The following is a 13540-nucleotide window of genomic DNA, read 5'->3' on the forward strand; positions in this document are numbered from 1 at the left end:
TCGCCTTCTTACAGAAATACTAGGATTCATACTAGAAGTGACCTTAAAGCCAACCTCAGGATTTAAAGAAAAACACACAAAAAACCTCCACACCCCCAAGCAAGTCTAGTCTTTCCCTCTGCTGTGGCTAAGAGAATCTGTAAGGTACTGCAGAGTTTTCAGAAGTTATTTACTGAACATGAGTCAGCTGAGAAACCTCATTTCACCAAAAGCTGAGCTTTCCTTCTCATCCTGCAACCCTAAAGTATATAAGAGCGATCATTTGCACATGGGATCTTCCTACAACTAAATCTTAGTTCTGTGTTCCACAAGAAAATAACACAGAATAAGTTCACTGAACTTCTCCCTGCATTTCCCAGAAAATGCATCAGAAAAATCATCAGAAAAATCTGGTAGATTTCAGGGTAGGTTTGTTGGGTGTTTTTTTTAATGGCACTTTCCAAAACTGATGTTAACACATTTTTTCTTGTTACTTACCCAATTTATAAAAAGAGCCTGAGTAAACTTGACAACTTCCAATGTCACCAGAAGACTGATTGGAATAAGATTGTTGTACAAGATTATAAATGTCAGCAGATTGTATCCAAAGTTGACAGACAGCATTTCTGTGGTCCAAAAACATAAGACATAAGCAGACAGAAGGCAAAAGACTGAGTTGTACTGTATAGGGGCAATCATCTTTCTGCAGTTGGCCTAATCATTTAGTAATGCTAAAATAATCAGCAAGTGTGTTGAGGCCTAGTATAAGGGCCTTTTTAATACTGATTTCAATAAGACATATATAAAACACCCACAGAACACATGCCTGTACACACAGCACATTATGTCAGGTGAAGAAGGCAAGATTGGTGAGGCTATATATTAAGAGAACAGAACACTTTCTGAACAACTTTTGCTAAACAGATGGTGAGAAGTATATTCCACATCATAGCCCAAATTTAGAGATTTGTATGATTTGTCAACTGCTCCAATTAAGAGACACCAATATCAATAGCAGCATAACTTTACCCTTCAGAAAGAATCTAATTGTCTCAGTGTAGTCAGAAAACAAACAATAAAGCCTAAAATTTGTTCTAAATCTGCCAGCATTGACAGAATTTAGAAGTTACTCACACTAACTAAAACTAAGAGAACAAGCTGACTGTTACAGACACCTAATACTGAACTAAGGCATCTCGCTTAAGCAGAAGAGCGGTTATTAATGGTGACAACATTGGGCAAGACGCCCAAATGCATCTGCCAGCAAAACTGCTCCTAAAGGGAAGGCAAAGCATTTATAGACAGCAGGCAGGAATTGACAAGGCTCAGTAGAGACACAGGATGAAGGCTCCTGTTCACTGTGCTGCCCATAGCCTCTCTCTATATTCAAAGTCTCCACATTTGTCTGCCCTTCACTTTCTTTGAAGCTTAGGGAGGCACTTCAGTCAGCATGCAGAGCACCCAGCACAATGGCATCACAGCCCACATCTGAAGGGTTTCCAGCATTACAAGTAAGTCAGTAATAAGGCAGGGGATCAAAATAGGAGGAGATAGAAGAGATAACTGCTGAAGCCTCAGATCAAAACTTGGGAGTTTGAACCCAGGCACCTCCAAGTGTGAGCACACAGGAATTCCATATCTGGTCAGTTTACAGAAAATAGAAGCACACTTGATAATAGAAGAAGTTTTTCCAATAAAATCTTCATAGAAATTAGACATTTATCAGAAATTTAATATCTACCTGCCTAGCCTGGAAAAGTGTCTTTTCCATGTGTGGTGTTTAGAAGTGATAGGAAGTGTGTTTTCCATTTACAAAAAGGCATCTACACAGACTACTATGTCATCCTAGTTTATTACAGGTTGCACCTGTTTTGTATTAGCATAATTTCAAGAGTTGGTTCCATTCATCTTTTCCCATATTAACAGCATCATTGGAAGGCACAAATTTAAGCTTGCTCATTAAAAACCAAGTGGGAGGGTAGGAAAGAAACTTTGAAAGTTTCTGATACTGCTACTAGAAGAGATTACAACTATGAAAAAACAGTCAAATATGAGGTGCTTCCATGCTCTTTCTATATAATTCTTCCATTAGTTTCACAATTGCAGTTCTTAAAATGCAGAAGACACCTTTTGCCATCTGTTTTGCAATCAACCAGCAGAAAGACCATTTGCAGTTTGTGACAATCATTTTCAGATCTGCATCCCAAGATGTTTGTAACAACATTTTATAGTTAGCTACTGTAACCCCTTCAGGTCAGAACTCTACTGGAGACCAATTTATTCCATCCTTAAGTGTTTGCAGAAGGCCCATCTGGTATCTGAACTAACAAATTCAAGGAGTATGAATGAAATCAAATAAAACCCTTCAATACACACTCTAAGAGATCAGTTCTCATTACAACATAATAGTATTAAGTCAAACCAAAAGACTGAAACTTTATCCATTAAACACAAAATCTTAACATTTAGCATTTGAGTTTTCTCCACAACAAGAGCAGATCAGCATTTCTGACAAAAACAGCTACAGAAATCCTTTGCTTCTGCACATGAAGCTGGAGCCAGTATCAAACTGATACCTACTATCCTACAGTCAGATACAGTCAAATGACACATAAGGCAGCAGTACATGACCTGCTCTGAAAACAAATTAATGTATGGCATCTGCACAGAGCTACAAGAACTTAAACATCAAATACCCAAGAAAAACTCTTGGCTCTCCTGTTTCTGCCCTTCTCCCTGGGTAGTATTCCAATGGTATTTACTTAATCTTTAGAAGGTTTTATTAACAGAAGCCTCAATGACAAGTTCAACTTATGCCAGTCCATTCTCAAAAAAAATACTGATCTACCAAAAAGTTAGTGACAGGCTTTGTTAGTTGTGCTTCCTTTTTTTGTTTCTTATTTTATGCATTCATTTATCCAAGCTAAGAGCCTGGCCAGCCCTACAGTCTGATATATCTCTAGCATGCTGTCTGCATACTCACTGTTGGAGCCAAGGTACCAGACGACTTCACCATGAGATCTGTTCCATAACAAGGCACCTACAGAACTCACAAGGGCCATCACTAGGAGAATACAGAACAAAACCAGGATCTGCACATTGGTCACTTTCTCCACATTTGATCTCTTCAGAGGTGCTTTGGTTGAATTCTGAACAGTAGCAGAAAAAAAAAAAAAAAAAAAAAAAACTTGTACAAAAGGAAATTGCAGAGGCAACTCAGTCTTTATTTTTAGAGTCCATTATAGAAATTGCTAATTCAAGTTTATTTAACTCAATGTGGTAAGCAAAGCTCAACAAGGTAGTGATAGGAGACAATACTCCTAATGACTCCAAAACTGACAGGAGGTCAGAGGATTCCATTCTAAAGACCTAGTACACTTGTCTCCAGGCTGTCCTTCCCACTGATGGTCAGAGATGAGGAACACTTACACATTGCTTGTGTCCCCAGTCAATCCCCACCATTAAGACAATAAAGAGACTATAGTCTTAACCTAATTATCTCCAAGTGCTAAGATTGTAGGTGGTCATTACTATGTCCTCAGCTGTTAAACTTCAGTTTTACATATTGTTCAGCTACCAAAGATGAAATACAGTTACTTTTGTTTGCATATTTAAGTGTTTTGAGACAGATACCTCAATAAGAGGTTGCATGTGCACATATGTAATCACAAGTACAACAGTATCCTTGTATTCCTCAAAGACTCAGGGCTTTAACAGCTACAGCAAGTCAAACCATTTCATAAGCAAGTCCAAAATACAAGTACAATACAGGTAAGATGATCAGCTTCTATTAGAACATGCTATAGATTGCCTTAACTTTACCTGCATGAGTTTTGTATCATGTCCTGTATACACAACAATACCCAAGACCCACTGCGTGTTTCTCAGTTGTGCACCTCTTAACAAGATCTGGTCTGGACCAACAGGAACTGGGCTGCAACACAAGAAGTACGTATATCTTTCAATTCTTGATAACACTTAAAGTAATTCTCATTTCAGCCTTACTACCCCTTCAAAAAAACCCAGACCACATAAAGAAATACAATGAACTTACATGGTCCATACAACTCAAGAGAACACCAAAACCTGTGTAAGCCTAACCCCTGCTAAAGCACAGTAGGGCAAAGGTGATACAAGGGAGGTGTTATAGTTACCCCAAAATTAGTAACTTGTGTAGCAGCCATAAACTTACTCTGCAATCTACCTTAGCTAATATGTTCTCTCTTGCATCAAAAGCAGAGAAGCAGCACAGTTGCAAAGACACCATCCATTCCAAGCTCACTACCACCTCACATACAGCATTCGACAGGAGTTTTGGGAAAACTGTATTACCCATGTGATTTTCAAGCGGGATGCAAGTGATCTTCTATTCTTGCATCTGTCACTGTTCAGCTGAGTTGCCCAAGGAATATACTTTTTGTGCAGGAAAATAGGTACAGCCAGATAAAACCTGTATGTTCCTACTGACCTTTCAAGTTCTATGAATTCAAGTATTAAAATTAAGTTCTTCCAAGAATTGCAACAAATCAAAATCACACTGAAAGAATTCAGATTCTGGGATCATTTTTCTCTATATATATCTAAGCTTGGTACAGCCTTTGGCTCTAATTGAAAGGTCTCCCCATTTCCTCTGTTATCTCATGTAACAGTAAGGCCATAAAACCCCCAACCATTTCCCCAACTTCTCCTCTTTAGACATTACTTTTGATTAAAAAACTCACTACAACTCCAAAGAAACCAGCTCTTTCATAACAAGAAAATTCAACAGGAAGACAGAACTATGTGCTCTTGTACTGGCAGATAGTCTGACTAATATCTGTCAATTGTTATCCTCCTCTCCGCCAGTACAAACAGTGCTCAGTGTTGCAGACCAAAAGCACATCAATACCTGTGACCATCTAAGCGCAAGTTTCCAGTGAAGTCGTAAAGATGACGGTTGGGTCCTTCACATTCTATCCTTCCAGATACTTTCATCAATTCTTCTCTTGACTGAAGACTAGCAGTTTGAGACAATCCCTCCAGAGATAAAAAGGAAATTCTTGTCAAACATTGTTATTAAAATGCAACCTAAGACAATGAGGCTTCCTTCCAACATATAAGACTCAATATAATCAAATGTGTGGAGATTTTGTCAGGTTTGGTGGTGGTTTCTTTCTTTTTGATTTTTTTTTAATGGGTATTCAATAACTCTCTCCTGCAAGAAAGATTCACTACGGACACAAAATCCTGTTTATATGTTTAAATCACTCTATACAAGAGAGTTATATTACCTACATTTCATTTTCTCTGTAACCAAGAGGAACGTCAGTCCCATCCACAATGCGCCAAGTTGCACATGTGCAGGAGGAAGTAAGGTATAAGTATCATCAACAGGCTTGGATTTTCTCTCCTATTACTATTCTAAGAATAGGAGAGAATTAGTATTCTAATAGTAGAGAATAGTATTTGCTCCACTGATATGTTACTGCTGGTACAGCTGCTCCTAAGCACAGTCTCTCTTGGATCACTACATCCATTACACTCTGATCCTTATTAACTCAAGGTTAATCATCAACATACTGGTGTTCCATCTCAGAGTGCACATACAACACTACACTGCTGTTCATCTGTCTGAACACCTCCACTTAGTTAAGAGTGATCCATTTAGTGTTTCTTTTGCCATACTTTGACTGCAGCATTGCAAGCCAGAACAAGGCCCTAAAAGGCCCCACAACCTTATATTTGTATTTCAAGCATGTGTCCTGAAGCAAGTAAAACCTGAGAGGAACTCAATATCTGATCTAGTGGGCTGATCCAGAACACTAAATGACATTTCTACAAAGGTAGTGTACAAGCAGAAAATGTACAGCTTTTTAAAAGAACAAAGGAATCTGTATTTCAAAATGCTAAATTATTTTTTTTTGTAGTGATAGGCAGCAAAGATTCTGAACTATTCCCAAATACCATGATCAACAGTATTTCTCCAACAAAACTAGAAAGATACCAAAAAATTCACCTACATACCACAAAAAGAAAGCAAATAACATACAACAGGTCATTTTGAGCAATTCACAGAGGCAGCAGACAGAGTAGCACTTGTGACAGCAGAAGATGCAGCTCTCATCACAAGCACAGATTAATTTTTTTTTAATACAGCACTTGAATTCCACTTACTAGACCTTCAGCAAAACACAGCCAAGGTCTGCTTGATTTGCCTTTGAGTTTACAATACTTACTCCAGATTACCTCCTTACACTTGCACATGAAGCATTATTGCTTGGTCTTGTATCTATTGAAAAAGTGGCTTACAGCTGCATGGAAAAAGATAGGCTTTTCTTTTTTTTTTTTTTTTATGCAAGCTAGGCTCTGCTTTGTAGCTTATGTTTTAAACCTAAATGGAAAAAAAAAAATTGAAATGCAGTTTTACCTGTCGTATTTTAAGATTCGTCTCCCCATCAAGATTAGCTGTTTCAATATAGCACATGGCTTGTGGTTCACTGTAAAAGCATAAGACTCTCAGTATTAAAACTCAAAACTTTCTGTATATTACTTTCATGCTAAAATGGTCCAAAACATACTTCAGTACACTGCAGAAGACAAAAATACATGTTGATGGTACATGACCATGAAAGAGCTAGCTAAAGAGACATTTTACAGAGATGTCTTTGGATATGAACACCCTCATACACCAAACTACAGAGTAAGAAAAGTCTAAATCAGAATGTTAATAAGAATTTAACAAGTCATGATAAACTTAAATGCCTTAAGTGGACTATTTTACAATGCAATCCATAAAATTGCTTCAGATTGCAAGAGCTACAGATAAAATACTATGTATTGAACAGTGCAAATAATGGATGTGCTTGGATCAAGAGCGTAGTGCTCTCTACTATTGAGTTCTGTCTGTGGACTGCAGACACAGAAGGTCACGGCCACAAGATCACTCTAAAGTTGATGGACTTTTGAAGTGACATCTGAAGTCATCAATAGTCATGGTTTTTTTATGAGATTAAGAAAAAAGATAGAGCAAAATTGAAACTGAGGGCTATAATCTGCATCTTTCCAGAGATGCTTCTGCCCTTACCAACTTGGAGGGAGAGGAATAAATGTTTTTCACAGAACTGAATTTTCCATTAGTCAAGTTCTTATCTACATCTAACATGGAGGAGCTCTGCATACACAGTACCTGTGATAAGAAAGGGTGCCTCTATCACAAATCTCTTCCTGACATGCCCCTTAAGATTTAAAAACTCTGTATGGCACCAACAAAACTGGTTTTCCCCCAACTGTCTTCTCAGGCCAGTAAGGAGTATCAGTATCCCAGCTAGACTCAAACACTTCTTTACCATATCACTTCTCATATTATTGAGATGTTGCTATTTCTTTTCCAAAGTAACGAATCGCTTTAACAGCAAATGTACTTTATCAGCAGAAGACTCAAAGGTCATTAGGATAAAAATTTAATTAAGACAGGAACATTTATACCACAGTAAGGAGGTAGGTTTTTCTCTCCAGATAAATTTTTCTTAAGAAAAGTTTCAGAATCTGTTCTCTGGCTCCTCCTATATGGGCAATCTGAATCCAAGAAAGACACAGATTAAGTCCAGCTTGATTCCAATTTTACTACTGTCACAAACACCTTATCTATTACAACTTTATTTAACTCTGGAAGGAGACCTCTTGCAAAACAAGTCCTCCCACTTTCACAGAAGCATGGAAGTGTTCCCATACAAAGTTGTGTTTGGATTCAAATATTTTTGCCATCATGTAAGCCTGATGACACCATTCTATGAGGACAAAAAAAAAGTCAAGATAAAGACTGCTGTTTATTTCACCTCTGAGTCAGGTCAGACAGAAATTTAACACATACAAGCATAAGACCCCCACCCCTTCAAAGTATGCAAAGCCTTCTGGTGAACTGAGGACTTAGTATTGTTATTTAAAGACTCATGGGGAAAAATATCAACTGCAAAGCAACACTGCCACAGAAATTGCTATTTATTTCAAGCAAAGCTTCTCCCAAATCAACATACTTTGGGCTATATTCCCCAGTTACTATGTGATTATCAATGACAGCAGGTTAGTAGGATCATGTAGACAAAACCTGACCCATGCAAGTTCAGAAATAAATCAGAAAGTTTTTTAGTATAATGCATTAGGGAAGTTCTCAAGTAGAACAAATATTCCTCAATGCTGAAACAGCAAGTTATTGATGTCAAAGCATAGCCTAACTGCATATTAATGCTGACAACTGCTTATTTAAAATTTGAGGTTTGTTTTAAAAAAATACTCTATTGTAATACCATGGAATGAAGATACTTATATCCTCGATCATGTGACAGTTCAGGAAAACTGTTACCCCAGCTAGCTTCCAAAAAAATGAAGCCTCACAGAAACAGCCCAGACAAGAAGGTTGGAGCAGAAAATACAACAACTTAAACAACTTCCCTTAGCAGTTATGTCATCTAAGAGAACTATAACCTGGAGACCAGAGCAACATGCAGTCACTGTTAAAAAGCATGAGGACAGAAGGAAATGGAAAAGAGCAAGGTGCCCTAAGGTTTGGCTATTAGAAAAAAAGCATGTTCACAAACAGGAAGGAACTGTGCTGTTGTCTCTTGTTTAAGTCTCATGTAAGTAGACAATGGACTTGATTTGGCCTCAAACTGTTCAACACAGCATAGAATCCAGATTAGCAGACAATTACCAGGCAAATGCTTTTAGCAGCTAACAGCAAAAGCTTGTTTGACAGTATATGAGTATAAAGTTGTCCTGTATTTCACAAATTAAAGGGAGCAGGACTCAACAATTTACTGTTGCTATCATGCTAGGGATGGGCCATACATGTGATGTATCTAAGACTAGGAGTAAACAAACTAAGCCCAAAGCTATTTTGCAGGCTAGTTATTGTTATCAGCTGGGCTAGCCTTTTAGTATAAGTGTTTGCAAGACAAATCTTTCCTAAGGGGCAGGACAAAAAAAATTGCTGAAATTAAGTAGAATTCACCAAAACCACCCTTAAGCTTCCTTAATTAAATAGAGGGAACCTCAGAAGGCCATAGAGCAAGTGACTCCATGAAGCTCATGCAACAGACCTTCAGTCTTCCAAACTCAGTGACAGACTTAGTGCATTACAGGTACACAATACTATGAAGTCTTACAGAAGCCTTCTTAAGAATGAAACAGGAATTACTGTCTAGTAAAGCACTCTTTCGACATTGCTGAAATTTGATTTTAGATGTGGAGAAGAGATAGTGCCATCTGATGTCTGTCTTTATAAATAGTAAATACAGAGTTTCAAGTCCTCTGCACCTCAGTTCAGACACATTTCCACACCCATTCAGGATACCTGGAAGATACAATGATCATGTCTGCTGGAAGATGTTGCCCATTGGTGACCTTCACAATATCGCCTACCGCTACCTGTTGAGTCAGGAGCAGGAGTACAGTAGCATGGAAAAGAAAAACAAAGAGTTCGCTTGTCTGGAATGTTAGTTTGTTATTTTATTTCACCCAGTCAAAAGAACAGCATCATGCACAGAACAGCTAGAGACAGTGCTTTTCAAAATCAGAGTACTTTTCACTGCAAGCTTGGAAGTATCAAAGCCTTCCCTTTTCTGAATGCAAGCTAAACAATTAACTATAGAAAAAATTTATATACTCAACTGGAAAGTGTTAACTTCTGTAACTTGTATGTACTAAACATTACTTGAAACGTTACTTGTTTCTAGAATCCTGCCATTACCTAAATTTGATGTTTTCTCCTTTAGCCTTATTTAACCTACAGAAATATTTTTTCCTAGTAAAAAAGTAATCTTTAAACTTCACCTCCCTCAAGAATCAGGAGTTTCTCCTATTTCTTCTCCATATTACTTGCCTACCCAGTCACCACTATTCAATTTTCCCTTAGCCCTCTTTAGATGCTTGTACTGGTCACTAGCAAGGAGTTTTTTCTCTACAGATAGATAGTACCAACCAGTTCTTCCCTGACTTATAGTCACTTGAGATGTGCTAAGTACTGATTTCTTGAATACTGAAGACATAAGAGTTTCTGGCACCTTTAACAGTGTCACGTCCACATGGGACTTTCATTCCAAGAAGGACTAAGTAGCACTCTCAAAGCAGTAAGTCAGGCTTGCCTGATGAGTATCAGGCTGCTTAACACCAATGCACTGCTGAGAGTCTGAAATGGACTTAAATATTTAAGACAATTTATAAAAATTGAAACAGATGGCATGTTTTAACAGGCAGACTCACGTCTTACTTTGATCCCACCAAAACCAAATTTCTTACTATTTCAGCACAAAAAAAGATCAGAAGTCTGCCTTAAAGTAAACAAGGTGGATAATATAGAACTGTTATTCCCCAACAATAACTGCAAGCCTGGACAAAATGCAAATGCAGACACAGGCCAATTCAAAAAGTGCTTAATGGTATAAGAAAATCAGATTCCAGACTCATTTTTAAGTGTCTTTCAATTCAGTGTCATCATTACAAATAGGACACAGAACAACATAAACTAGCATGAGCATAAGCCATCAGAATCCCTGGCAATCTTTAGTTTCCACTATAGCCTAACACTTCAGCAGGATTGCTTTTAGGTCTCGAGATGGGTCTCACTTCCCAGAGGTTTTAAAAGAGTGTCCTTTTTCACCATTATTAGATATCAGGGCTAATTTTGTCCTTAAAAAAGGCATTACGAACCACAATTAGACCAATATGTCCCATGGGATTTCAGCAAGTTCTAGAAAAAAAGCACAACAGGCCCTAGCACTGGGCTTTACGGTGCCTGAGGTAGCAACAGGGTTTGTGTTCCTTACTTGAGCAAAACAGCTTATTACTTAGGCCCAAAACCTGAGAACTTTTTAGGACAGAAAATAAAATAAGTCTTTTAAGACTTCCAGAGCAGGTACAGCATCGCAGTGAAAGTTACTCTTCCAGATGTCGACTAAAAAACAAAATACTGTTTACAGCCTGAAGCATATTAAACTACCCAAGCAGAAACACTTAAAATAACTCATTAGCATTTGACAAACCGTATTAGGATTTAAAGATAGATACCCAAGGTGCCTTGCTCAGAGCAATTTTAACCACTGCAACAGAAAGGATATCTCCTACCCCAAGTCACAGGGTTTTCTCACATAGTGTACATTAATTCTAGGACTCCAAATTTATTCTGGCAAGAGTACTTCTTGAACACCTTATTCCACTCCCTCCCATCCCCAATTTTATTTACCTCTTTCCACATAATGTTCTGCCACATCCCATTTCTTAGTACTGGAAAGAAAGTTTAAAGTTACATTAGAATAAAAAGCCAAGATTTTGACAAATTTCACAACAACTGATTCAGCAGAAGCAAGCACTGACCAGAATGGGAACTAACACAGATCAGAAAAGTACTTTTGAGAAGTTGGCACCACACTTCTGTCCACAGCTGTAGGCATGTACATCCGATACAGGAAGAATTTGCCCTTAATTTTTTTTTTTCCACCTACTAGACAACAGTTGGTGGCCTGATATCTTTTTGGTATTATTTCATATTAACATGCAGATGGGCAGTGGTGATAATTGTTTGGGAAATTACATTGCTTAAAACAAAGGGCATTATTTCCCACTGTCAATATCAGGAAGCATCTTTATGTACAATTTAATCACAGAATTATCACTTCTCATCTTTTTCCTTGCATTTTATTGTTTATTATTATTATTTAAGGCTGAGTCTTAATTGTCATGCAGGTTCAAAATCCTACTGAAAAGAAGGATATGCTTTGGCAGAAGGAGAATCCTAGATGCTGAAGTTCACATTGAAACAAAAAGGAAAACAGTACTGAAACAGGTTTTGGCTTCTGTAGTCCTATACTGCTGTCTTGACACACTCATTGATTAACCACTCTGGAACATGCTTTTCTATTCAATTGTTCCTCTAGATGCTTCTACACATACTTAATAGCACCCTAGTCTCAACAGTAAAGTCAAATAATTTATGCCAAATCATTGCTGAGTAGCCAAATCCAGTTCAGGTTTGAGCCCACCAAGTACACCTAAACAAACTCAAACCCTTCAATGAAAGCAGCTGTGAGAAGTTTTCAAAGATGTTCAAGAAGTGTAGTGTGCAACAGATGGAAGTTGAAGATGCCAGTCCCCTACTTTGAATACAAACAGTTTTCTTCTCAATTCTATGCAATTCACATATGTAGCTCATTTGAAAACCATATCAAATTCCCAGAAGATACAATTCTACTGAATACAGCATCAGCTGTCCTACTCCAGTTAGGCCACTCCACAAACAAGAACACAAGATTTGTCAAAGTGAATCAAAACCAAGAAACCCATCTCTTGATTCCTGTTCTCAGGCCACACACTTTGGAGCACTGAATCGTGAGATTTAACGTTACAGTGCATGGATCACAGTGAAATAAACTATTTGGGTGGCAACAATAGAAGCACTGCTAGCAATGCATCTGAACTGCTGAGCTTCCACCCAAACAGGTATACACAGTTTAAAGGAATAATAGTTTTGTGGCATCCCTTCCCTTCTTCCAAGCTGTGCTTGATTTAAGCTCCACTTAGTTCAGAACTCAGAAGGCCAGAGCCCAGAATCTCAAATGAAACAGCCACATACCTGTAGCCTTGACTCAAAACCCAAACCCTCAGAAAGAAACTGCAATATTTAGCATCTCCTGTGCCTTGCTTTAAACAGATCCCTGTTTCACCAGAAAATCTGAGGCATTTCAGCAAACAGTTCACACTGTTGTATTGTTCACTTGCAATGAAGGTATTTCATAGCTTTAAGTGCCATTGAACTTGGTCTTGTAGACAATTTACTTAAAACAATTTAGCTTTCATGCTTACTGAAATCAACTGAACTATTAAAATTAGTCAAGCCAAGTACTGAAGTAAGCTTCTTCTACGCCATAACCACAACATCTAAAGACAAAGCTTCCATTAGACATAAAACAGTTTACACATTTTCAGGTTACAATTTTGCACTTTCTACTCTGCTTAATACAGTTTTATAGGACTATTCCAAAGGACAGAAAAGACTGTCTTCTCTAGAATATTTATAGGAGAGTAAAATTGATGATTTATTGTCAAAAAGGTCTTTTGTTAAAGTAACAAAGAACAAATACCTAAAAAAGAATGCTCCTACTCAAACCAGGAGTTTCAATATAAACTTTCAATCTAAAACTCCTTAAGATTAAAAACAGTGTATTGATGTTCAAGATCTAGGGCTTAATGCTATCACTCACACCTAGGTGTCTCAGGCCATTTGAAAAAATGCTGCTTCTGAAGGGCAAGCATTTTCTATCAGTATTGTGCAACAGTTTGCTAGCCCTGTGCTTGTCTACTATTCAAAGGTATCCCATACAGTATTTGGTTTATTCTGTAATCTGACAGCGAGATGATCAAGACACCAGAACAGCTATTACTGAGATCTCTACTTCTATGCAATATGCTGCTCAGGGGCTTCTCTTGGGACTACATTTAGTCTGGTCATCTCCATATACACCATGTGAAGCCAAGACATGAAACACTGCCTCAGAACTTAACATGCATCAGTTCCTAATGGAGATGTACAGCG

At 37.8% G+C, this 13540-nt stretch overlaps 1 protein-coding gene across 3 annotated transcripts in view; it reads right to left on the bottom strand.

Annotated features, from left to right (window-relative positions):
• The window catches only part of ATP8A2 (ATPase phospholipid transporting 8A2), a 311681-nt gene that overhangs the window by 267616 nt on the left and 30525 nt on the right, over positions 1–13540 (bottom strand). For all 3 annotated transcript variants that reach the window (XR_003398887.1, XM_026853409.1, XM_026853419.1), the window contains exons 6-12: positions 11195–11235; positions 9308–9381; positions 6386–6455; positions 4868–4995; positions 3802–3913; positions 2963–3128; positions 478–605 (exon numbers count right to left, since the gene is read on the bottom strand). Coding sequence is in view for 2 of the 3 variants with exons in the window: in XM_026853409.1 (XP_026709210.1) it covers positions 478–605; positions 2963–3128; positions 3802–3913; positions 4868–4995; positions 6386–6455; positions 9308–9381; positions 11195–11235 (719 nt within the window). In the remaining variant the exon portion in view is untranslated. The remainder of the gene's footprint in view (positions 1–477; positions 606–2962; positions 3129–3801; positions 3914–4867; positions 4996–6385; positions 6456–9307; positions 9382–11194; positions 11236–13540) is intronic.

This window comes from Athene cunicularia (genome assembly GCF_003259725.1).
Source record: "Athene cunicularia isolate RWA chromosome 1 unlocalized genomic scaffold, athCun1 chr1_part1, whole genome shotgun sequence".
Classification (NCBI taxonomy): domain Eukaryota; kingdom Metazoa; phylum Chordata; class Aves; order Strigiformes; family Strigidae; genus Athene; species Athene cunicularia.